At 41.9% G+C, this 25,716-nt stretch overlaps 1 protein-coding gene across 1 annotated transcript in view; it reads left to right on the top strand.

Annotated features, from left to right (window-relative positions):
- The window catches only part of STPG2 (sperm tail PG-rich repeat containing 2), a 211,510-nt gene that overhangs the window by 111,260 nt on the left and 74,534 nt on the right, over positions 1-25,716 (top strand). The window contains exon 12 of the mRNA XM_083458810.1: positions 11,159-11,289. Coding sequence (XP_083314936.1) covers positions 11,159-11,289 — 131 coding nt within the window. The remainder of the gene's footprint in view (positions 1-11,158; positions 11,290-25,716) is intronic.

Here is a 25,716-nt window from a genome sequence, read left to right as displayed (position 1 = left end):
CCCCAAAACTCGAAGATAGACTAAAGGATACCTAACAAGGCCCCAAACCCGCCAAAGTTTACATGGAAAGAGTTGGTTTCGGAGCTTATAATGAATATGCAATAGGTTAAAGGGCGCAAGGAGATAGGATAATATCATAACAAATATGAAATAACAAACATAAGCAGCTGTTAACACAATAAAAAAATTAACAGTATGTAAAGAAGATCACACATGGGTGGAGGGAAGCAATGGGTTCTGGAGGGAGGGAGGTGAGGGAATTAATTGAAAAATTGTTTAAGATATATATGAGATCTAAGAGGTTAAGAATAATGAACTAAAAGAAGGATACAAACATCAAGGAATACTAAAATAAGGGAATCTGAGAAGAAATCTGTATAAATGTAAACATGAGACTTAAGGTTTCATTATATACGGTACTTCTTTTTTTGGGATGTGAAGTCGTCTTAAGTAAAGATTGTACATTAAATGAATAAAACAATAAAAAACCCCACCCAAGTTGTGATGAATTGCTACGGGGAAGGCAAAACCTGCCAATGCAGGGAAAATTCCTTCCCGGTTCCAAATACAGCAACCATCTTATTACCATAGCAGCACCCGCTGACCTGGAGCGCAAAAGGTTAAGCTGCAAAAGAAAAAAAAGTTGACAAAAAAGCCGAATTTATTATTTAGGGAGGATCGGGTGGGCGATCCTGAAAAAGAAGGAAGAAGAATGAGCATTGGCCGAAGGATCGGCCCCAGTACCTGTCCCTGGCCACACCCCTGCCCGCAGCCCATTGGCCTGTTTTTACACAACTGATTGGCTGCCTCTCATGTTAATCATGCCATTGACTTCCTCATTCTCAAAGCAAAATTGTGCAGAGCACTGATTGGCTGGTCCCTGTATCAGTCAGAAAGTCGCTTCTCCGGTTTCTTCGTGATAGCAAATTTCAAAGTGGTTTATAAAAAAAGAGAGACTACTTCAGCAAATAAAGCACCAAACAAAATTTTAACCAGCATGTTCTTTGAAAATACAGCATAAAACAAAGTGGCGAGCTTGTCTAAAATCTGATGGAATGGTTGAGCAATCAGGAAGAGGCAACCAGAACTCACTCTATGTAGTTATATATGTTGCTACAGGAGTGAAGGCAGGGGAGACAAAGTTGGACCTGCAGTCCCTCCCACTTCCACTCGCCCCCTCCCAGGCATAGAAGCCAACTCCTAGGGGCTGAGGTCATAAATATTGGAGGGGCTGCTCCCCCAAATTAATGGGCATTGCCATTCAAATGGTGTGCTTGCACCGTGTCTTTTGATCAGTTATGCTGGGTGGGGCTTACTTGCCTCCCCCCCAGTATTTTATTCAAGTTGGCTGCCCTGCTCCCAGGTACACCTATAGTCAGCCTTATATGCATAGGTAGTGTCAATAAGAGCTAGGTAGTTTAGAGATAAGAAACCTTTGCACGGCAGCATAGCATTAGAATGTCAGATACAGGTTTAGATGTATGTTAATGTTTGCCATTAGAAAAGTCTGTTTTAGTTGATTTTAACTTCTGACAAATTAATTGCATGGGCTGCTATTTTCCATGCCTGGGGTTTGCCTCAGGCTGTTTTTTTTTAAAGCATCCACAACTGAAAGCATCCTCTAGTGTTTATACATTTGGAGTACATTAAAGATGTGATGTAATATTTTCTAGTCCATGGGTATGCAAACTAAGGTCTGGGGGCCGGATGCCTGTGGACGGTCTGGGAATCAGTGTGTTTTTACATGAGTAGAATGTGTGCTTTTATTTAAAATGCATCTCTGGGTTATTTGTGGGGCATAGGAAATTGTTCATTCTCCCCCCCCCCATATAGTCCCCCAAGGTCTGAAGGACAGTGGACCAGCCCCCTGTTGAAAAAGTTTGCTGACCCCTGTTCTTTGGGCTAACCAGGATGGTAGTGGGGGGGAAAAATAATTCCATGAAGTTATAAATCTCTACTAACAAAAAAACATTTTGCACATGATCAGGTTGATGTTCCATTATAAGTCTGTATGCCCAAGGGAGGGTACAGTGAATTTCGCCCTTAGCACTTTTTCTCATATGCCAAGGATCCAGTATAACATAGGTGCAGAAATAGGAAACTCAGAGAATTTGCTCTTACTGCTTTCCTGTTTAATGAGAAATCTACTGAGACAAACTCAGCTAATCAGGAGTGAGAACTGATGAAAAAGAAGCTAGACCAAGAAAGGGTGAAGTGTTGGAGATACTCGTTGAAACAAAGGCCTCTCTTCAGGAACCTCAGATGTGATGTAGGTGTGTGATGTTCACCCATCTTTGTCAACCTCCATCTCTGCAGCCTCCATTTGGCCCAGCAATGGCAAGCTGAGTTGTCGAAAGACTGAGTCTTCAAGAGCTGCCTCACCACTTTGTGGTGGTGATGGATGGTGTGGGGTGGGGATAGCACACAGACAGATCATAAAAGGCCACTAGAGAGCCAGCTTGGGGGAATTGATCAGAAAGGTAAAGCATCTCCCTGGCTGGTTAGAGGGGAGGAGGAAGGATACCAAGGAGAGGTTTTGCAATAGCTGTCTCCCTCTGGGACTGGAGTGGTTCCAACATAGGCAGAATCCTGAATAATGAACTTCTGCCTTGTTTGCTCACGAAGAAGCTGAAGGTCCAAGACAGGAAAAGAGGAGCCACATCCTCTCTTTTGGTCTGTATCTGAGAGAGGGGATGGGAGCCAGGTGCCTTCCTTCCAACCCAATCCTCCAACGGGGGGAAACCTGGAAAGGTAGTTATAGTTAGGTTACTACTGACATAGGGACGCGGGTGACACTGTGGGTTAAACCACAAAGTCTAGGACTTGCCAATCAGAAGGTTGGTGGTTCAAATCCCCGTGATGGGGTGAGCTCCTGCCAACCTAGCAGTTTGAAAGCACGTCAAAGTGCAAGTAGATAAATAGGTACCACTCTGGCGGGAAGGTAAACGGTGTTTCCGTGCGCTGCTCTGGTTCTCCAGAAGCGGCTTAGTCATGCTGGCCACATGACCTGGAAGCTGTACGCCAGCTCCCATGGCCAGTAAAGCAAGATGAGCGCTGCAACCCCAGAGTCGGCCACGACTGGACCTAATGGTCAGGGGTTCCTTTATCTACTACAGACATGCTATTAATAAAAAAGCGCAATATTTCAAAGCCTTTGAGTTCAGCTGAGTTCTGGGAAGTTGCAACAGTTTCAGTGTGCAATGTCCCTTTTATGACTGTGAGGTGGAAAGGTAACCACAAGATGATTCTCTTAAACCAAATTCAGGACTCTTGTGTATAACTTCCTCTGCTTGATGCAAATAGCTGATGGAAACATTACTTGCACTGGGAGAAAGGCAGGATATAAATGAAACAAATAAAATGAACAAAACAGCACAAATTATTCTTTATTAGCTTGACCAGACCTGCCACAATATATGTGCATTGCCTGTTTCCGGGTGCTGTTGTCACTGCTGCACTGAAACAAAGCCCACACAGCCATGTGTGCAGCTCTGTTGCTCCTAGGGAAAGCAGTTGCCAAAGATGTCTGCTATCTGGAAGTCATGGTTTCACATACAATGGATTTTTAAAAAGCCCCCAAACACACAATCCCTCCGTTCTACTTAGTCCACAAATCTTTCCTGCCCTCTCACTTTTCTTGAGAATCCTAGATTAAGCACTGAAATCTTTCACCACTTTTGATTTATCATAATCATAGCTATCTGCATCAAATATGTGTTCTGGTGACTAGTGGTAGAGGAATATCTGTAGCTCTGTCCATTTCAGTTGTGCATTCTAGAAGCCTAAAAGAAAATTTGCATCCAATATTGTGTGACAGGTTTCTGGTATCTGACACTAAGTGACTGTGAATCAAAATAATTAATGGTTGCTCAGGATTTCTTCAGTATGACTGACAAACTTCAGTAGCAAATTAGAATCTTAGTAGCCATTTTAGTCCCTCAGAGCAGCGGGGGGGGGGGGAATCAAGAAAAATGGTACTTTTTATTAGCTTAACTGATCTGTACAAGCTACTGGACTCCTGCAAATCTCTTATCCATATAAGCTACGCATGCATGTCCAGTCATGTTTTGAGTGCGCTTACTAAATGTCCTGGACTCCTTTATATTAGCATGCTAGCCACACTCATGTAAGCCATAGATCACTGGCACACGAAACTAATGTGTGAATGGGCTAGCATGTATAGTAAGTACCCTTAAATATCACAGGGCATAAGTGGAAAATATACACAAGGGTCTCCATCCTGTAGAAATCAGGTTATTCAAAACAACTGACGATACTGCTTTTTGAAAAAGAACCAAGTATACTTTTTCAGTTAAACCAAGCTCTTTAGTTGTTCACGCTTCAGAATTATATTTAGGTTTGAGTACCTTAATTTTCTTTTAACACAGGGAAAGGCATTTGCATACATTCAGAGGGGGGGAGTGAAGTGGGAATGGTGCAGCAGACATTAAAATTTTGTCCTTCATCTTTAATGTAGCATCATCGTTTCCTCCACCCCCACTATCATTCATATTTAGTGTAAGGGCTACCTGGAGATTACCTGCAGAATATCACTTCCACAAGGCCAGCACTGCTCTCTACATAAAATGTCTCCAAGCGTTCTTTTATGGAGTTAACCTAGAGTGACTTAGAGCCAAACATGATTTCAGAGCAGCTCTGCGGCAAGTGCTTCTTTCTTGAAACCTCAGCATGTTAGATCTTACCTTCCTTTCACAGATTGTCGCGAATACTCCACCGAGTCCTATTAACCTAAATGTTTTACTTATCCAGCATTTATGGAGTAGTGTTCTAGAAAGCAAGCTTTTAACTCCACTTTGTTGATTTTGCCTCCTAAATTAATGACACAAATAGTCTCACAAATGCTCTTTCAAACTCCTTTTTTTTTATTGCCTTGCAAGACTTTTGGGATGTGTAAGGTTATTATTTACATATAAGGTTAACATTTTACTGATATTTATGAATAGCCCTTCATTGTTGGAGATAAACTATAGAAAATGTTGTAAACAGTGGTGCTTATCAGTATCTACTAAGGATATTTGCTATTTGGAAGTGACAGCTAAATAAACATTTGGGGCACAATATAGAGTGAACTTCTGTTGCGCAAACCCCACAGAATGTTCTGCACATGAGTTTTCCATAGAATCTAGTTAGCTACAATGAAAAAAGAATGTTGGTCTGGTGGGTCTTTGGACTGATTCAGCAGAATTGTTCTTATGTTCTTATGAGTGGGCCTTCACAAAACCGTGGTATTAGTTGCATTAATCCCATTATTTTTAGTGTGGCTCAAACTTTGAGCAAAGATTTCCATGAGTTTGGAAAATACCCAGGCAGTAAATACTGAAAACCTACTGGAATTCCTTCTACTTATCTTCCATAATATTCAGCATTTGAGTTCTACATGCTGGAAAAAACGAACTGTTCCATATTCAGCTTACATTTTAAACTGCCTGAAGCAAAAACAAAACTGAGGAAAGTAAATGTACTCTTGGCAGGCCAGCAGCCAATTTCATCCTACAGCTTTTTTGCCTTGTTTTTTTCAAGAAATTGTGAGTGTGGGTGTGGGTGTGTGAGAGAGACAGAGAGATAGAGAGGGTGGTGTGTGGGTGGTATACAGTACATAGTTTTAAAATAGCTTGAATATTCTGGTTTCATTTATTTTTGTGGGTGAATGCATGCACCTCTCTTTCTTTCCCTATCCATGAAGAGTTCAAAGCATCCAGCAGTAGCAGCATACACAGAGGGGGATGTGTATATGACATGAGAGATGATCTCATCCAACTGCAGCAAAAACAAAGAAGTGTATTGTGGCTTGACTCTGCCTTTTAAAATGGTGCAAGCCTCTGCTGCACCTGATGAAGTAGACCTTCCTCAGCCTGGTGTCCACCAGGTATTGTTGGACTCCCAAGTCCTACCAGCTCCAGCTCGTATGACTAATGCTCTTGGGAATGGTTGGCCAACAACTTTTGGAGGGCACTGGGATGGGGGAGACTAGAGTAGACTGTTCACAAAAGCTTATGTCATAATAAATTGGTTGCAGACCTCTTTGCCTCATGTAAATTCAGAATGGCAGATGTGTAACTCAGAATTTCCTCAGGACAATAACTGGAAGAAGCAGTCGGGAAAAGCTATGCCCATATTTCTCTTTATTTTGCAGGGGGAAAGTCTAAATATAAACATGTGTGTCTCATTTAGAGCCAATGAGAAGCACATATATTTTGTATTCAGGTTCTGGCATGCCACATAGGAGCTGGTAACAGGAACTGGTAACAAGTGCAATTGTTGGACACAGCTTTTAATTTAAGTTGCATTTTTATAGTGTCACAAATCACTTCATGAAAAAGGCTTGTGTATTTTTTTTTACACCGTTTTGCATGTTCGTCATGTTGAAGCCTTTCTGCACACATGTGTACATCGTTTTCGAAACCCTAGGGCTAGTTGGCTTGTGTATGACCCTAATCTGAAAGGTCATTTATATCAAAATGAGTTGAAGGCAGAGTGCAAGAGGATAATTGCAACACAGACACACTACAAACACCCCTCTTGACTGCCTCATTGCTCCCTTGTTACTTCAGAGTAGAATACCATGTGACTACATTACTCAAGAGCCACTTGACACTTGCTGTGGAATAAATAAGGTCACTTTAACATCACCTTGTAAATGTCCATTATTGTTAACTGGCTCTTATATATTACAATAATAGCTTCATGTGTGTGGCGCACCCCCCCCCAACACACACATCAGACCAATGACACTTGTGCACATTAAAATTAGCTAATTTTATGGAGCACGATCTTTTGTTGGCAAGATGCCACCTTTATCCAAGAATGATTGACATATAAAGGAAAAGCATAGGACCCAGTGAGATGACTTTAACTGCAAGGGGAGATTACTCTCATCCACTTTCATGCAGTTTCATTTCTCCTCAGTACACTAGTCATAGAATCACCCCAGCCATTATTATGTGGTGTCACGGCTGCCTCAGGTCCCAGCTCACAAAGGACCAACGCCAGTTTCTCTTTATATACAAAGGTCTTTATTGGAGTCCATTAGTAGTTCCACCGTAGCGGTGTGCAGCCGTACGTCTGTTACCGTAGAAGTCCCTTCTGAATCGGTACCTCCCCTACACCAGCTTAAGATGCTTGCTTTGCTCCACCTCCTCCTGTCTTTCCTTTTCCGCAGGGTCTTTCTGCCCGCTGGAGTACCGCCCCTCCTGGATTCCTCTGACGCTGAATCTCCTGATGGCTCTCCCTCCCTCCTGCGGGCTTTGGAACCTGGCTCCTCCCCCGGGCTCTCTGTTTCCCCGCGCGCTTGCACATTTGAACTTCGCGCACGCGCCCAGCCTCCAACCTTTCTCCTGACGGTTACGTCACTCCTCTCACTGCTCCCCTCCCCTTCCGGAAGAGTGGCTTGTTCTGACCTCTCCTCCTTTCCAGCCAACGGAGCTGCTTCTCCTGACACACTAGAACTCCCCCCCCCCTCGCTACGCTCTGGAGGGGAAGCCGGCTTTGATTTCCAGCTGCTGCTTCGGGATTCCCTGTTGGCTCTTTCCCCCTGATGAGTCCCCCCTGGGGCTCCTCTTCCCCTGGCTACAGGCGCCCCCTCCTGGGAATCCCCGGATTCGCTGGAAAAGCTCATGGAGTCCCTTGGGCCACACTCCTCCTCCTCCTCGCTGTCCTCGGACTCTGCCCAATGGTCCTCCCTCTCCTGCCTCCCATGTTCCTCTGCCCCTGAACCCCTGACATGTGGTTTCTCTCTTTTTCTTCTATCTTCAGCCTCTTTCTCCATGGCTTCTCACTCTGCCTCTTAAAATGAACCAGATTAACCATGCACACATAGTACACCAGAACCCCCAAGATCCATCTCGCTGTATGATCTACACCTCTGGCCTTAACAGTGAATGGCTGCTGATATGGCAAAGCCCTGTGATGTCACTGGTGTCAGGATTCTTCTGGACCTGATAACCTTCCTCTCCATTCAGTGCATATCTCTTGCAACTGATGAGGTCAGCCCTTGACTATGGAAGCTCACACTACAATAAATTAATCTCCCCAGTGCCAAAAGTCTCTCTATTTTTCTCTGTTCCTTAAAAAAAAAAATCAAATCCAAACGGAAACAGCTTGTTATTAGTTGTTATTGGCCTTTATTGGCATAAGCGGAAACACCTAACAGCTTAGAACAGCACCTTTTGTTTTCATAGTTACAGATTTGTGCTGTGTCCTTTACACCTTCAATTCCGGACTCAGTTTTAAACACCCACTTTTTATAAGCTCATAACAGGAACCAGCAGTAAAGTGGGTAGCAACTGAATGATACAGGATCCACAAATGTGCCTTCTACTGCAAAGAAAACGTGTGTTTGATTTTTAAAGCTCCATTTTGTGATGCAATCATTTTCCAGCCTTCCTTGACTGTATTGAAAATGTTCCCACCGAGGGGCCAGCAGCATAGATTTTCACTTTAAATTACCCGTTGCTCTTGTTCTGTGCTGCCTTTGCCCTGTAGCATTGGTTGACATTTCATAGAGAGTGAACCCGCATAGGGCCAGAAAGTATATAATTATAAGAATCACCTTCTCTTGATTTTCCCATTACGTAGCAATCACAACAGAGGCAGGCTTTTTGTAGGTGCTTGCTGTGGAATGAAAAAGTTTTATTCTTTGTTGACCTGTGATTAAAATGTGGCATTTTGGTAAATAAATAGCAGATAGCTTTTGCATAATTCAGTTCTCAACTGGTGCTAAAAGAAGCTGGTAATGCAAGTCTTTGACCTGTATCACATAAGCAGCAGCATAGGTATAATGGAAACTATGTCCTAGGATGGTGTTACAAAATGAATGTTTCCAGAGTTAAATGTACAGAAGCAGATTCTTTTTAAGGAATGTAACAAGATGATGGGCATCAGATTGCCCTGTATGTGAATGTTTGTTTTATCCTACACCATCTAAATGATTTATATTATAAAAATATTAAAGCACAAGGCAGGGCTAGATTAGGCTTTCTTGTCTTCCTCACCTGTCCCTTTTAATTTAAACTCCATGTCACATTTGAACCCATCTTGGTTGGGGTATAGGATGCCCAAGAATTGTGATAGTTTGTGTTTGTCCTGGCTGTGGGCTAAACTCAAACAGGAAGTTTTGTGCAGGGAACCTCCACGATGTACTTAATCTAGGAAATGGACCGTGTTACAGCTGGAGCCTGAAATGAGATGGCTTAAGAAGTAGGGTGACAGCTCACCCACAAAGAATTCTACCTATGAGAACTATCATATTCTGCAAGAGTTTCCTGCCTTTGTAATGGGTTCAGAATTGGGATTCCCAGGAAGGAAAACTTCCTGGCAGTTGCACACAGTGAATACCCTTGTTGCCAAGACAAAGTCTCAGCATGAACTGGAAGACTTATAGGGAACTGAGAACTAGCCTCTGTAGACCAGGGATGGAGAACTTTCCCCCTCCAGGCGTTGTTGGCATCCAACTCCCATCAGCCCCAACCAGCAAAGCCAACAATCAGAGATGATGGGAATTGCAGTTAAGCTGCATCTGGAGTGCCATAGGTCCCGATCCCTGATGTAGACACAGTCACTTCAGAGCCCTAGAACCCTTTCTTGTTCAGACAACACTCTGCTCTGCTTCTCCAGCTGCTTACCGCAAAGGACAAAACAACATGTGGATCTATGGGATCCTGGTTATAGCTGCAGCAGGTCCTGATATCCCTTCCATGAATGAAAGAACCATCCAAAGCCACCAACAAATAGAGGGCAAAGTGTAGAAGGATGGGGAATATTTCTGTTCAAGCTTAACTTGGCACAATAGCCAGGACTGAAACAAGACACTTTTCTGATTTTGTATATAAACCTAAAGTGGAGATACTTGAGGAATTTGATCTTTATGGATTCTGATGCAGATTAACCCCATCTGTTTCCCTTGGACTAATGTGCAGATTGGAACATGATGTTTGAGTTTTCAGACCAAAAAGTTGCAAAATACATATTTGGAGATAAAATACATTTCAATATGTGTGCTTTTGAGTGAAGCATTTGTGTGAGTTTTTAAAAACGAGATCAGTATGGAAATGGAACAGATTTATGAGTGAATTCATATGAAAGTCATATGAACCAGAGAGAGACTGATTTGTCTTGTCCTTAAAATAAAGTGCTTTGCTGAGATTTTGTTGCCTTACCCCAATGAGGAGTTTTGAGGCTAAACTACTATGAGTTCCTTGTAGGAAAGGTGGAATTTGCATTTAATAAGTACAAGTTGGTGAGGCACAATTTCCTGAAGTCACGGCACGTTTTTTTCATTGTTAACTGTTGACACATTATGCACTTTGCTGCATTATTTGATCCCCATTGTATAGTTTTGAAAACTGAAAAAGCTCCTTGCTCAGAAAAGTACTTTTACAAACACCTACCTCATAAAAGAGCAATTTATTCTTATCCCACAATTACTACTTGACCTGGATAGAGGTTTTTTCTAGCAGTGCCTAAGAATTTCCTGAAGGCATGTGATGTTGTTGCATTGTTAAACCCAAACATGTCTCAGACTGGCCATGCCCTGTGTAGGAGAGTCCTAGGATCCACTTATGGGTATTCCGTTAAAGGAAACTGGCGGTTGTGGATCCTGCCCGATGCCCTGTGTGGCGGGGGGCCATGGCACGACCCTCGGTGACATCAGGGGAGAGCTTATTGCATCAACAGGCTCCCCCTACTGGTGTTTAACCCCTCATCAGACTCACCCCTCTCCGAGTGGGTGGAGTCAAATTTGCTGTGGTCCAATGCCTAAGCCAATACCTTCTCACATGCTGTAATCAATAAAGTTGTGGCCTTTTCTTGCCCATTAACCTAATATACTGTGTCCATGTGTCTTCATTCCCCAAGCGGGGATCGGGTCCTCGAATCACAAACAAATATTCTGGGACACTAGTAATATTTTCATTCACCAAACATTGGAGATATTATGTTAATAACATGATAGACTGTGGTAATGATGCAATTTATTTTATTGGTACATTTTTATGGAACTCTGAGATTCTGATGGTAATCTCTCACTTTTCTGTCATGACCTGTGGTTTTGACAGGAAAGCTGCCTTCAACGCAAATGCAAACAAGCCTCTACAAAAAAATCATAAAAATTAATTCATCTCATTCTCAATTCTCATTTTAGGACCAGGGGCATACAGCCCAGAAACAAGCAGCTTAAGGTTGAAATCACCTTCCTATGTTGCGGTATACGTTTCCCAGGTGGAACGTTTTAAAGAAGCAAAAGATGACACTCCTGGACCCGGGACGTATGAGGTATGTTAATTGGGCCTTTGCCAGTAATCTTACATCAGAAACATGTAGGTACATAACAACCTGCTATGATGCTGTTGTAGTTGAGACATTTAAATAGTGGGAAAGCAAAAGATTGGTGCTTTCAATAAGAGAGAGAAATACAAACATGGCTTTGGTTCCTGGCTGCAGCATATGTAGGGGGGCAGAATTCAATTTGATGGAACTGCCATAACTGTTTTGTGATTGACATAAACGGGATAGTTCATATGACTTAATCTGGTTTTGTGCAAGTTTTGTATAGGTAATCCATTTTATGGATTTATAGAATTCTCTGCACAAAGAAACTAGCTTGGCAAATTCAGCTTTTGTATGGTGTCAGGTTCTTTTTCCAGAAGGCACTTACTCTTCTAGAGTTGAACTGTGATGACTGAAGTGTCATCTTCTGAGCCCTGAAGTTGTATGGTTTTTGCTTTGAGTGTGTTTGGTTTGATGGCTGTTAGCAATGAATTGTTGTATTGTATATGGCAGGAATGGGGAACCTGTGGTCCTCCAGATATTGTTAGACTGCAACTCCCAGCCATCCTGGCCACTGGTCAGGGAAGATAGGACTTGTAGTTCAACAACCTCTGTAGGGCTATGGGTTTCCCATTCAAGGTATATAGTATCATTTGGGGGTGGGGTTAGGCCATTTTATGGACTTTGACCAAGAAGCAGGATAGACATCTAAGTAATAAATAATAGTTTTATTTAAAATTAAGGCAGACGTAGCAGCCTTTGCACCAAAGAGGGAACTGTGTAGCCAAATTCATAACTACAGCATAAGAAAATTCAGAAAATCTTGAGCTTTAAGGCGGTGAACTGAAATCTCACTGCCCCGTGACTTGACAAACAATTCATACAACCTAAAGCACATGTGCAAATTGCCAGGTGTTGACTTTTCTACATCACCTGCTGCCTGTCATTTGAATCTGCACACATATGCAGTAGTCGGCTGCACTTGAAATGGCTTTTTATTGGGGCTTGTCATACTTAGATTGCCCTTTTCCAAAATCTGCAAATATAAGAATATAATGAAATGTCCCTGAGGGTTCATTTTTCTTTTAGTTCATGAATTTCACCTGCATAATTGAAACACATACATATGAAGCAAGTTGTTCTTGCCCAGTGCTCTCTTTTCTGACTACAGCAGCTTTCCTAGTTCTCAACCAGGGAAAGATCATCCCCAGCCCTGTTGTCTGATATCCTTTAATTAAAGGTAAAGGTAAAGGGACCCCTGACCATTAGGTCCAGTCGTGACCAACTCTGGGGTTGTGGTGCTCATCTCGCTTTATTGGCCGAGGGAGCCAGCGTACAGCTTCCGGGTCATGTGGCCAGCATGACTAAGCCACTTCTGGTGAACCAGAGCAGCGCACGGAAACGCCGTTTACCTTCCCGCCAGAGCGGTACCTATTTATCTACTTGCACTTTGACGTGCTTTTGAACTGCTAGGTTGGCAGGAGCTGGGACCGAGCAACAGGAGCTCATCCCGTTGCGGGGATTTGAACCGCCGGCCTTCTGATCGGCAAGTCCTAGGCTCTGTGGTTTAACCCACAGCGCCACCCGTGCCCCATCCTTTAATTAGAGACATATAAAACTAAATCGGGTACCTTCTGTATGCAAAGCTCATGATATCCCACCTGAGTGGTGTCTCCTCCCTGTTGAGGATCAGTGATCAATTAATAATATAAATAAAGACCACCTCTAACAGCTCAGGCAGGGAGGTTTTGGGCTGTGGAGTGGGCAGCACAAGATCCATTGTTCTGTCTCTCTGGCTCAACACCAGGTAGAATCCCTCACACAAATCCCTAAACGTATCTATGAGTGAGAGCAAACTGACCCTTCCTTGGTGTTGTAGCACTGCTCACTTTGGCAGCACATATACTAAAATTGGAATGATACAGAGATTAGCATTTTTGTATTTTTGGTTTCTATGGAAGCCGCCCAGAGTGGCTGGGGAAACCCAGCCAGATGGGCGGGGTACAAATTTATTATTATTATTATTATTATTATTATTATTATTATTATTATTATTATTATTATTACATGGTTCCTGGAGCCCAGGCACACTCAACTAGGTTATGTTTGGCCCACATAGCTCACCTGTGATCAAATTGTGAATCAGAGATATTTGATTGTGATGGGTGCATTACCTGAAACCTGGGCAGGTGAGCTAAGTGAACCAAACACAGAACCAACTGTGTTGAGTCTGCTCGGGTACTTGGTGCATCCTAGAAGGGAGGAAGATCTCTAGAGCACAGAAATTTTCATAGGGATTATGAAATTTATTATTTTTTTCTATTTCACAACTGTATCTTAAGCTCACTTCATAACTAAAGGGCACATTATCAGGACCGTCATCCAAAAAGAGTGTGCAACAAGGCTAAGGAATCCTCTTCTCAGAGCAACTAAACTCCTTTAATCATCTCAAAACACAAAAGGACCTTGATGTGCTAGTGGCTGTAGAAAAAATGAGAAAAACAGTGTGTGCACAGAAATGCTTTTTTCTTTTTCTTTTTTTGTGCCCTGGTTTAGGTCTGTATGCTGTACTATGTAAAACATATTTCTAGAATGGGAACAAAGGTGCCTTTTAGACTAAGGACTTAACAAAATTGTATTGTACAATCTATTGTACACCGTGCTTCTGGATTGCTCTCTCCCTGTCAAGTCTACAGGGCTAGATTGCAGATGATCTCTTGGAGGTAGGTCAAGACTGTCAAGTTCCAGCAGGGTTTGGGAAGATAACACTGATTGGCTCATTTTTTTCTGACTGTGAATGCAGGCTAGCAGAAGTTTTTCTCTATATAGCTTTCTGTTTCAATTATATTTTGCATGCTTTCATCATTACAGCCTACACTAGGCCAAATATAGGTTAACAATTCATTTTCAGAAGGCAGAAAAAAGTGGATTTATGTGTTCTGTGGTTCAGAAAATGTTTTTGGGGGGTTTAAATTGTAATGGTTTTCGATTTTAAGATTTTATTGTTGCTACTGTGAGCTACCTTGAGGGCCCCTTGTGGATGGAATGGCATTCCCAGCTCTCTCTCTCTCTCTCTCTCTCTCTCTCTCTCTCTGCATGTGTGTGTGTGTGTGTGTGAGAGAGAGAGAGAGAGAGAGAGAGAGAGAGAGAAAGAGAGATTGCCAAGCGTGTAAAGCTGAATGTGTACAAGTTACATGTGTGTAAGTCTGTGCACAAAATTACAGTTATTCATGTGATATTATATACAAAGGCTGTGCACTCACTCCTAAGACATCCATGAAGTTTTAGGCTTGTTAAAATGCCTGTTCTTTTATCTTTCAAATTCAACTATGGAGGAAGTCATTTCCAACGCGCAGGTAGCAAGAAGCAGGCAAGTCATCTGCTGACTGCTGTTCATTCACCAAATTAACAGGACAACCTTGCCTTCTAAATTAGCAAACTGCATGCCTGGATAAAAGTTTTCTTGAATGAATTGTGCCAGAAATTTATCATGTATGGTGGTGGGATCTGCACTGGTGGTAACTGAGTGAGCCCTTGGGGTTGTGGTGGATGGGAATGTTGACCCAGTGTCTGGCAGTTGTGAGGAGGATAAGTTCCATGCTAGAGATCATTGGAAAAGGGGATTGAAGAATAAAATTGCCAATATTGTGGTGTCTTTATACAAATCTATGGCGTGAACACATGGAATACAGTATACAGTTCTGGTTGCCTCGCCTCTAAAGGATATTGTGGAACAGGAAATTATTCAGAAAAAGGTAGCAAAAATGATCAAGGGGCTGGAACAACTCTCCTGTGTGAAAAGGTTACAGCATTTAAACTTTTTCATTTGGGTGAAGGGCAACTAAAGGAGAAGGGTATTATAGAGGTGTATAAGGTTATTGTGACTGGTGTAGAGAAAGTGGATTCCCTTAGAGAAACAATTAGACATACCTTTTAAAATGCACTTGTATGAAACACATTTCCTTACCTTGCACCTTATATAAGCACCAAAACTTCAGTATCGTTTCATTATGTCTGATATCTTGAAAATGCATTCCTAAGAGAACTTCAATTTTGCTAGCTTTTATGTTCACAAAAGTGGCTCTTACCAGCTCTTGTGGTCATTGCAATATACAGCAGATGGTATGGGCATTGTACTGCATATAATACCTCTTTGTGAAAAAGTTTTTGGTACAGTACTGTGTACTGTTAGTAGAGCTGAGGAAGGTCTTGATCTTGCTGCAGTTTGAACAGGCACCGCAATTCCCACGCAAGAACTGGCTTCCACTTTTCCCCATCTACAGTACTGCCAGGGCGTTGTGATTTCCCCCTCGACATATCTTTCAAAGCTTGTTGATATTTACATGCAAATATGGAACCATTCTTGCCTCTGGGAATATTTTCTAACAAATACCAATGCTTGTAAATGATACCCTTCACTTGACTGGTGTTCGCATCAAATGTTAGCAAGGTTTGTATTGTTAGGAGCAGTAAATTGTTTTGTGTATGGTTGTATTTTAAAAGTTATGTCTGCTTGTTGCATTAAGGGAATAAAGCCTTAGGTGATAAGTCCTGACATGAATTGTTGCCTTTTAAAACCCCTTAGAATTGCTTGTTTTAAATAAATATATGTTTGCATGTGGTAGCAAAACACTTTGTATGTTTTTCCTGCCTCTCCTGTTATATTGTTTCCACAGATTTCTTGGGCCAGGGGTTGTTTCTCACTCTCTGTATCATATGGATACCTCATATGGCTTCGTCAGTAATGGGAAGGGGTGGCTGGGCCCAGTGGAGCTGAGAAGCATTCATTTTTGGTTCCTGTTCCTAACTTGGCTACAGGAGGGAAGGCTTTTTCATCTTCTTTGCCCTGTTGCTGCTGCTGCTGCTGTTGTTCAATCATTAGTTGCAGTTAGTTTTCAGGCTTTCAGGGGATGAGTGCACACCATGGGAAGATTCAGTGTGGTTTGGAGGGAAGGAAGGATTTAGGAACACAGGCAATTGCCTTATTTTGAGTCATAATATTAGTCTATCTAGTTCAATATTGCCTACGCTGACTGGCAGTGACTCTCCAGGATTTGGGGCAGAGGTCTATCCCAGTCTTTCCTGGAGATGCCTGAGTTTGAACCTGAGACCTCTGGCATGTAAAGCAGATTCTCCTCTACTGAGTTATGGTCCTTTCTCAAGGGGAAAAGACAATTTCAGGTACTCTGAAGTGATGGGATGGTGGCTCAGTCAAACCAATTAGTATGTATAGCAATGTCCTTGTTGCCCTAGGGTTCATGGATAAAGGTGTTGATTTTATGCAGATAGGGAGGGCCTCCTTGGCCCACCTTTAAAGTGTGTGGGCAGAGCTGGGCTGGGTTGCTTGTACAAAGTGAGTAGCAAGAGACAGTGTTTCCTAGTTCTCATCTTGGCAGCATATGTACGAGACAACATAGACAGCACAGTTAAGAATGTTGGAAACCCACTATGCAAATTAATACAGTTGTAGCCCATACTTGCATTCATTTATGGTGGAGGGACAAGCGAGATAAAAATATTTTAAATAAATAAATATTCTGTATTTAATAGTCAGGTGTCCATATTCATAAGCATGGAGAACATGTCTCGTAAGCATACATGCACACGTACACCCACCCACCCACCCACCCACACATGGTTGTAGAAAATAATCCTTTCCCTTTTGATGTGATATTTCAATTATAGCACTGCTTGTGAGAAACCCAGTGGCATAATACATACTTTATTTTGCTAAATATATTCAGATATGTTAACACAGGCAGGAACGGTCAATTTATATACAGTGCATGCAAATTAATCCATCATTTTGAAACAATTTCTACCTGTTAGCCAACTTTATGACATTTCTGTCATGCTGAATGATAGGCACTTCTTTAATTTGACAGTAGGAAAGTTGGTGGTATGTCAAATCTTTTTTAGTATTCAAGAAGATCTACATGAAAGCTTTACAATGCAAAATTTCCTTTTATTTTTCATATGTAGAACATTTTGCTGCCTTTAGAAAATGTATTATTAAACTGATCTTTGGCCTAGTGTAGGCAGTAATATGAGAGCTTTCAAAATATGATTCAAAATAGAACAGACACATTGAGAAATATTTCTGCTAGACTGTTCAGTGTTGCTTAGTAACTTATTATGAACAGTATATTTGTTTTAATTTTTATTTCTCTGACACAACAGTTGTGCCTGGCACTCACAGCTTAAAATGGTGCATAAGTAGTCCATGTCTCAATAAACTTACAGCGTAATCGTCTAATGTTGCTACTTTGTTAGACATTATTATGCATCATACATAATATTTATTTAAAGGTTCTTCCTTACACTGTTAGCCTAGTACATACAAGAACTTAAGATAGGGATGTGGAATCGGGTTACATATGCTTCAGGTTACATACGCTTCAGGTTACAGACTCCGCTAACCCAGAAATAGTACCTCGGGTTAAGAACTTTGCTTCAGGATGAGAACAGAAATCATGCTCTGGCAGCGCGGCGGCAGCAGGAGGCCCCATTAGCTGAAGTGGTGCTTCAGGTTAAGAACAGTTTCAGGTTAAGAACGGACCTCCAGAACAAATTAAGTACTTAACCCTAGGTACCACTGTAATTGCAGCTTGCAGCATATATCGAAACATAATAAAACATCAAATATTAAGAACTTCCCAATACAGGGCTGCCTTCAGATGTCTTCTAAAAGTTATGTAATTCTTTAGCTCCTTGACATCTGAAGGGAGGGTGTTCTACAGGGAGGGTGCCACTACCAAGAAGGCCCTCCTGGTTCCCTGTAACTTCTCTTCTCGCAGTGAGGGAGCCACCAGAAGACCCTCGAGGGAGTACCTCAGTGTCTGGGATGAACAATGGGAGTGGAGACACTCTGTCAGGTATACTGGGCAGAGGCCGTTTAGGGCTTTAAAAGTCAGCACCAACACTTTGAATTGTGTTTGGAAACACACTGGGAGCCAGGTATTTCCCCAGGCATTTGGGCAATAACACTGTTCTATTTAGGTGTTTATCTTCTTATTGGGTGTGGTAGGGTATTCTTGTTTTATAATTGACTGTTGTGGGTGAACACTTTTAGTGTGTAGCATTGTTTTGATGGAGGCATTCACTATGTATGTATTGTATATTACTTTTGTTGTAAGGCACTTTGAGACTTACTTGGTTGTGGAATGTGACAACCAACGTAATTCATTTATCCTTAGGGCTTTCATAAGTTTCTGAAAATCAGATGAGTTTTGAATAATTTGATTCATATTTTCCTGCTTTGAACCTGAGGCGTTTAAAATCAGTTACTACTACTAATAGTAATGACTGCTTGCTTCAGCTGCTAAATACACAGAAATATTTGGTGCCACTAGGCCTTGAGAGCTGGCTGATGATTTTAGAACTGTTTTATTTTCTTGGACAAGATTGAGACCTTTCAATGTATTAAAATTGTAATAATATAAACAGGGCATTATGATTACCATGGTTTGGTGCTACGTGTTTCTGTGAACTTGGGTTCCTCAGAAATTTAACGGGTTCCTCAGTGAGGAGATTAGTAGTGGGAGGGCACTGTTCCCTGAAATACAGCTTCTAGCCATTGTTAATATTCCACAATGTGCAGTCACAGTGAGGTGTCTTCTAGCTCTTTCTCTCTCTCAGGGCAACATTGAGGCCCAAAAGGCTGATTTGGGTACACATGAGCTGAATAAGTATTTTTCCCTGAATGTGCGTCAAATCCTTTGAGACTTGGACCAGAATACAAAGTTTCCTCAGCAGATGAGTCAATGTAGAAGGCTGCAAGTTAAAATATACTGTTATACTGGAACATGCAGAGCTCTCTGTAGCATCCAAACTGCATATGTTGGTGAGATGTTAGCTTCTGCTTTCCTGTGAGAGTAAATTATTCATTTGGTTCCAGCACACAGCCCTAATAGCATTCTTCAGCTGGCTGCGGTATGCCAGAACGTTATGGATTCAAATTAATTGCAATTGGAGCTTTGAAAATAAGCCCATCATGATGCTGTAAGGGCCGAAACGATGAGTTAGTGAAATGTTGTTGAAGCACTGGAAGAAAAAGCAGCTGAGGCTCCAAATCTCTACTGCCATGTGTTACAGCCACCACTCCAGCTTAATGCTTAGAAGATGACTTTATTATACAAATAAAGAATCTGACCACCTCCACACAGCATGAATCAAAAAGCTATGCTTCTACAGTCAACAGCTGTGCTATTGGCCAGGAGCCTCTGTGTTTATATCTACATCAGCCGCTTCTCGTCTTGGCATGGGTATGTGTGCGCAGAGCTTTGCAAGGAGAATGAAGGATGGCATCTCTGTAGCCGAGGCTTTCTTAACATAGTTTGGGTTCTCTTAAATGTTGTGATTCAAATATGGAGGCTATCATTTGCAAGATATATTGTTTATAGAGATGTGCTATGAAAGGATCATTTGCACTGTCTGTAAAAGGGAGCAGTTTTTGTCTAGGCAACAATCTAGCATGTTGAAGAGTTTTTGGAAGACATTAGAAGGACTCTTGAGAGCATAGCATATTATATAAATCCTGTTGTTTGGTTGGACTGCCATCAATTTCTCCCCCTACATAATAATATTTTGCATACTCAGAGGGACTAGAAGTATCGTGTAATTTCTTGAGTGTATGATACTCTTGTTGGAGAAAGAACGTCAAACATTTAGTTCAGTTTCCAGATTTGTTTTAGATAATGTGCAAGAGCATTAAATAGTTGCTCTGGGGATAGATGCAGACGCAAACAATATTCTCTTCAAGCTATATTACATCCTAGGAGAACAGTTTGCCAAAACTTGTTTTTGGATACACGTTTGCTGGCACAATTCTCTGAAGTTCTGTTGTGAATTTCAGAGTGCTAGCATAGTTGGACTATTTCCTCTTCAGTTCATGGTAATGTTATCATCTCTGCATCTGTGTGCCACCCACAGAAAATGACTGATACTTCTGAAAGCAGCTTAATAATTGGAATATTACTCACTATTGAAAGTCAGCAAAGTTTCCTTACCACTACATTTTGTTTTTCTTGAAGGCTTAGCACCCTCACTCTCCTTGCTTGCCCTTGGAGCCTGGAATGGATGAGGGTTGTTTGGCATTTCTTATCTTGAATGGGTGAAAAGCTGAAATGAAGGAGCGGTTGAGCACTTCCTGAGGGAAGATTATGCAATAGGGGTGATGGATGCTTTGTGCAGGCCAAATGAGTGGTCATTTATGTTGCTAATCAGCTTGGACCTCCCTTACTATGACACAAAGAGAGAGAGATGCCTCAGGTGATGAAGACTAAGGAGTGAAGAACAGACAGAGCTGTGTGCCACATATCCTGTGCTGCACCCTCTAAGGTAGTTTGTTGCATTTGAGTGCAGTGAATGACTATATCCCATCTCCACTATTGAATACTGTTTAGGCATGTATCCAGTTTAGGCATGGAATGGAGTGTGTGTGTACCATCTTGTCTTTCACCAGTGGTGGTTAGCGTGCACTGGTTCTGGTGGGGCAGCTGGGGCGGAGGTCACCAGGTATGGGCCCTATTTGTTATGGTTTTCTACCCATTCTCCTCCTCTTGCAAAGATGCCATGGACTCTTAGCAGTGTAGTAGTACCATTACTTACATTAAAAAACGTTAAAGGTAAAGGACCCCTGACAGTTAAGTTCAGTCACAGACAACTCTGGGGTTGCAGTGCTCATCTCACTTTACAGGTTGAGGGAGCCGGCGTTTGTCCACAGACAGATTTTCCGGGTCATGTGGCCAGCATGACTAAGCCGCTTCTGGCAAAACCGGAACAGAAGAAGAAGGAGGAGGAGGAGGAGGAGGAGGAGGAGAGTTTGGATTTGATATCCCGCTTTATCACTACCTGAAGGAGTCTCAAAGCGGCTAACATTCTCCTTTCCCTTCCTCCCCCACAACAAGCACTCTGTGAGGTGAGTGGGGCTGAGAGACTTCAAAGAAGTGTGACTGGCCCAAGGTCACCCAGCAGCTGCATGTGGAGGAGCGGAGACGCGAACCCGGTTCACCAGATTACGAGTCTGAACTGCTAGGTTGGCAGGAGCTGGGACAGTGCAACAGGAGCTCACCCCGTCGTGGGGATTCGAACCGCCGACCTTCTGATCGGCAAGCCCAAGAGGCTCAGTGGTTTAGACCACAGTGCCACCCGTGTCCCTTACATTACTTATATTACTTAGCATCAAACTGAGATCAACCCTGTGAGGAAGGTTAGGCTGACAGACACCCCCCCCTCGCGCTTCTAGAATTCATCTCCTCTCTCTACCCCCGGCCCCATGCATGGGTGAAGAATGGCACTGCTAGCCATTTGTGATTAGCTGTGCTGTTCAGAGTTATGATTGGGCAACAGAGGGGATGGACAGAAAACACTCCAGGGAATTTCTGAATGATAGGAAATGTATGGTTATTATTTGGGAAGGGACAAAGCTACAGCTTTGGATTTTCAGGTGCAGGAAAAATACTTGGGTGGGGGGACCTGCATTACCTTGCCCTAGGGACCAGTCACCTCACTACAGTGCACTGTGTTTGGGAAGGCAAAACTCGAGGTTTCCCAGAGTACAGTGATACCTCCATCTTGTTTCCCAATAGTTCAAAATTAGAGAATATGCCGCTGCTCCTTCAAATATGAAGGAGTGCCAACAGAACCAAAAGGATCTGTTTTATGATACTGATGTTCTTATAATGTTGTTAAGGCTTATTGAATGCCAAATATGGCAGAAAGTCACTATGAAAAATTGAAAAAGCCAAGTAAATAAATACATACAATATGAATGTGGTGTTCTTGTCTGCGTCCTCTGTTGCCCCTGTAGCAGGCGACTGCATTAGTCTCACAATGTGGACATTTCTGGTTTCCAGTGTGCTAGCATTCTATGTTAACAAATCTAACTCTCCAGCTTGCAGATCATATACATCTTGCCCCCCCCCCATTATCCAATAAGGGAGGTCTAAATTTTATTGCTAAAATATGATGATTATGTATCATTAATTTGTGTTCTCACTGGTTAGATAACAAATCCAGGTTAGCTGGCTAATGAGAAATGCCAGTAACAAATATTAAAATTAAACTGTAACACCAAAGTGAGAAAAACTGACCATGTTACAAATAAATCCAACCATCTTTTGTAATTTTTCATGATTAAATTGGTCTATTAGCCATAAATCATTCTGCATCATCTGCTAAGAAAATGGTAGAGTTATTAAAAGATAGTAAGTGCTTTGTCATTCTATTGAACAGTTTAGTGCATTAACTATTTTTAGGCCTCATTAAAATCATTTTAGTTGGGATTCAGTCTTAAATTGTAAAATGCATTTGCTGGGCCATGGATGTATACAAAGACTTTAAATTGTTCAAGTGTTAGTTGTTTGTTCCGGAGAAAGACAAACGTTGCAGGTCCGTCATAGAGGCATAATGTCAGAATCCATATTCATAGTTTACCAGCGTGATATTAGGCATTTCTTTTATTACCGTACTTCATTCTATCCAGACTGCTTATTAAGAATAGTTTGCCAGTACTCTGAATATGAGTGAATAGTTGACAATAAAATATAGGAGCTTCGACTATCCAGCACTATAATCAGTCCATTTGTCTGCTAATGTTATCAGACCACATATGAAGATATTTATGTGCTGCCTACCATATTATAAATGGTCAGAAACATTTTGTCTTTAGAAATAGTGGTTGATTTCCCCCAAATGTCAGTTTCTCTTGGCTATGCTAGAACTTCTGATGGTGTTGTGATTGATGAGAAAAGTTGCCACAGCTTCAGGCCAGGAACTGCAAATCCAGCCAGATCATCTGGTTCCAGGCCAGCTGCCACTGAAAGCAGCAACACAAGTTGTTTCACAAGCTGGGCTGCGGAGGATTGTCTGGCTATTCTTTTGTGGAACCTGATCATGCCACAGCCACTCAGGGGAGTGTTGGGTTGGGCTCTAAATCTCCAATCCCAAACACATCTATTTGGATCTATAACTTGGGGGGGGGGGGGCGTGTTTGGAAACTTTTGACTGTAACCTGAACTCTGATTCTAAACCTATTAGTTAGAAACACAGGAAAGTTATGCATGACTTATTCTTGCTTCCTGGTTAGGGTCCTATTTATAAAAGCAACATATAATTAGTTTGTTGTTTTTGATGGAACACTATACAAACCAGCAGAACTGACTTCAGATTTTTGTGGACCACTGCCAGCAGGATTTCCCCCTTGTAGTCCCCCACACTGTGAGTCCTGTTCCCTGCCAGCATCACAAAGGTAGATGGTGCTAGTGGATGGCTAGGGTTGGGGGGGGGGGGGAATTGATTCTGTTCACATTTAAAGGCAAATCACATTTGCACCCTTAATAATGAGCACTTATCTATATTCTGTGATGCAGTTCTGCAACTAAACAGTGTTTACAAAAATGAATAAAATCGGATATACTGGTGGAAATAAAAAAATACATTTCATTAGGGAAAGTTGCTTGTGAAAATGTGTACATTGCTCAAAACTGCATACAAAAATGTGTTTATTATGAGAAATTTGCACCAATCCACTGATGAATTGTCATAGGCGTTTTTTGTTTAAAAATAATTGGCCAATTGCTGCAGAAATGTGGAAAACTGAACTTGAGGTTTGAAAAATTAAAATGAGAGAACCACAATTGTCAGATCCTCCCATCCCTGATTGGAGCCAAGAGAAAAACTTCCAAGTGCAACATGCAGGAAGAATTAGAAGATGGCTTCAGGGGTGCGCTGGTGGGGGGAACCTTCCATTTCCTGGTTGGCTGCATCATATAGCCAGACATCTCTGTGAATAAGAGTAGTGTGGTAACATTATGCCTCCATGCTGATGGATGCACCCCATATTACTGGGTCTAAAAGGAATGCAAATATATATCTCTGGCATATTTTCATTTGGGAAACTAACATTCCATAGAGGCTGCTACAGACGTGCAAAGACTTTCAGGGATATCTGCTATTTCCTAATGGGAGGGGTGTCTGGAGGCAGAGGACAAAACTGATTCTCTTGAGTGCAGATTATTCTGCTGGTATCAGGCAATTTTCCTGTTAGAAAACGGGGGATGCCTCAGCAGATGCTCAACCAAACCAAACTCTGATTTCAGGCCTGACAACAAGGTGTCCTTTGAAAACCTATATCTGTTTCTGCTTATGGATGACAAGGGAAACTTTGCTATTGCTGTCTTGTTCTACTATGTTCATACTTTACTTGTTCTTGGAGGTGAATCTGGGGTCTTTTGCATCCTTGGAAGGAGCTGAATTGGAAGTCCCCCACCCAAAAAAATCAATTTATAGCAGTAGCCACATTAGAAATTACTACATTTTACACATCTGGAGTGAGGGTACAAATTTTGCACAGCTTTCTGTCTTGGTGCAACACACTCCAGTCGGATTCACCAATCCTTAGCTGTGCCTCTGCTTGTTCTTATTTTCTGTATTATGCTAATGCTTTAAGAATGGAAGGGAAACCATTACCTTTCCTGGACTGTTTGCCTATATTGAGCAAATAACACTGTACCAAGTTGCTAAATTAACTGCTTAACCCAAGCTGCCCTCTTAAGTCACATCTTCACAAATCCCATTTTAGTTTTAAATGGACCCTGTAGGAACTAAAACACAGACAGACACAAATACGTGACTTAATTAAAACCCATCTTTAGCCACTCACAAATACCATTAAATTAGCACTAAACAGATGGGGCCAATCATTATTATCATTATGAGGGAAATGCTCTCATGGAAATCAGGGTTCTCCCCTGTCTCATCTACATTTGTGATATCCTGTGCCTGTAGAGATCTCTTGAGCTAAGCTTTTTAATATCTACCATATGAAATCAAAAGTTTATGGTGTTAAAGCACAACAGCAAAACAAAACAAAACAAAACAAAACAAAACAAAACAAAACAAAACAAAACAAAACAAAACACCCACTAATGCTTTGAGCAGCCAAAACTTCAGGAAGCCTGCATTTTCCATACTGTCACACATTTAACTGATCTTTCTTTGTGTTACAAGAGATCATGTCTCAGATGCACAAGACAAATTGGCTGGAGTGTTTGAAGGCGTTTCAGCTGGAAGGGCCATTACAGTGGTACCTCGGCTTAAGAACTTAATTTGTTCTGGAGGTCCGTTCTTAACCTGAAACTGTTCTTAACCTGAGGTACCACTTTAGGTAATGGGGCTTCCCCCTGCTGCCGCACCGCCACCGCACGATTTCTGTTCTCATCCTGAAGCAAAGTTCTTAACCCGAGATACTATTTCTGGGTTAGCAGAGTCTGTAACCTGAAGTGTCTGTAACCCGAGGTACCACTGTATATCTTAATCAGTTGAACTTCCCATAGGTGTGGTAGTCTCTTGTGCTCTCTGATTAGCTAAAAACCAATCCTTATTGTTCAAAATAAAGGAAACTAGTCAATCAACTCCCTGGCATCTTTTTGT

This window comes from Podarcis liolepis (genome assembly GCF_965112155.1).
Source record: "Podarcis liolepis genome assembly, chromosome: 9".
Lineage (NCBI taxonomy): Eukaryota > Metazoa > Chordata > Lepidosauria > Squamata > Lacertidae > Podarcis > Podarcis liolepis.
The sequence above is the reverse complement of the archived record's forward strand: the minus strand, read 5'-3'. Positions and strand labels throughout refer to the sequence as shown.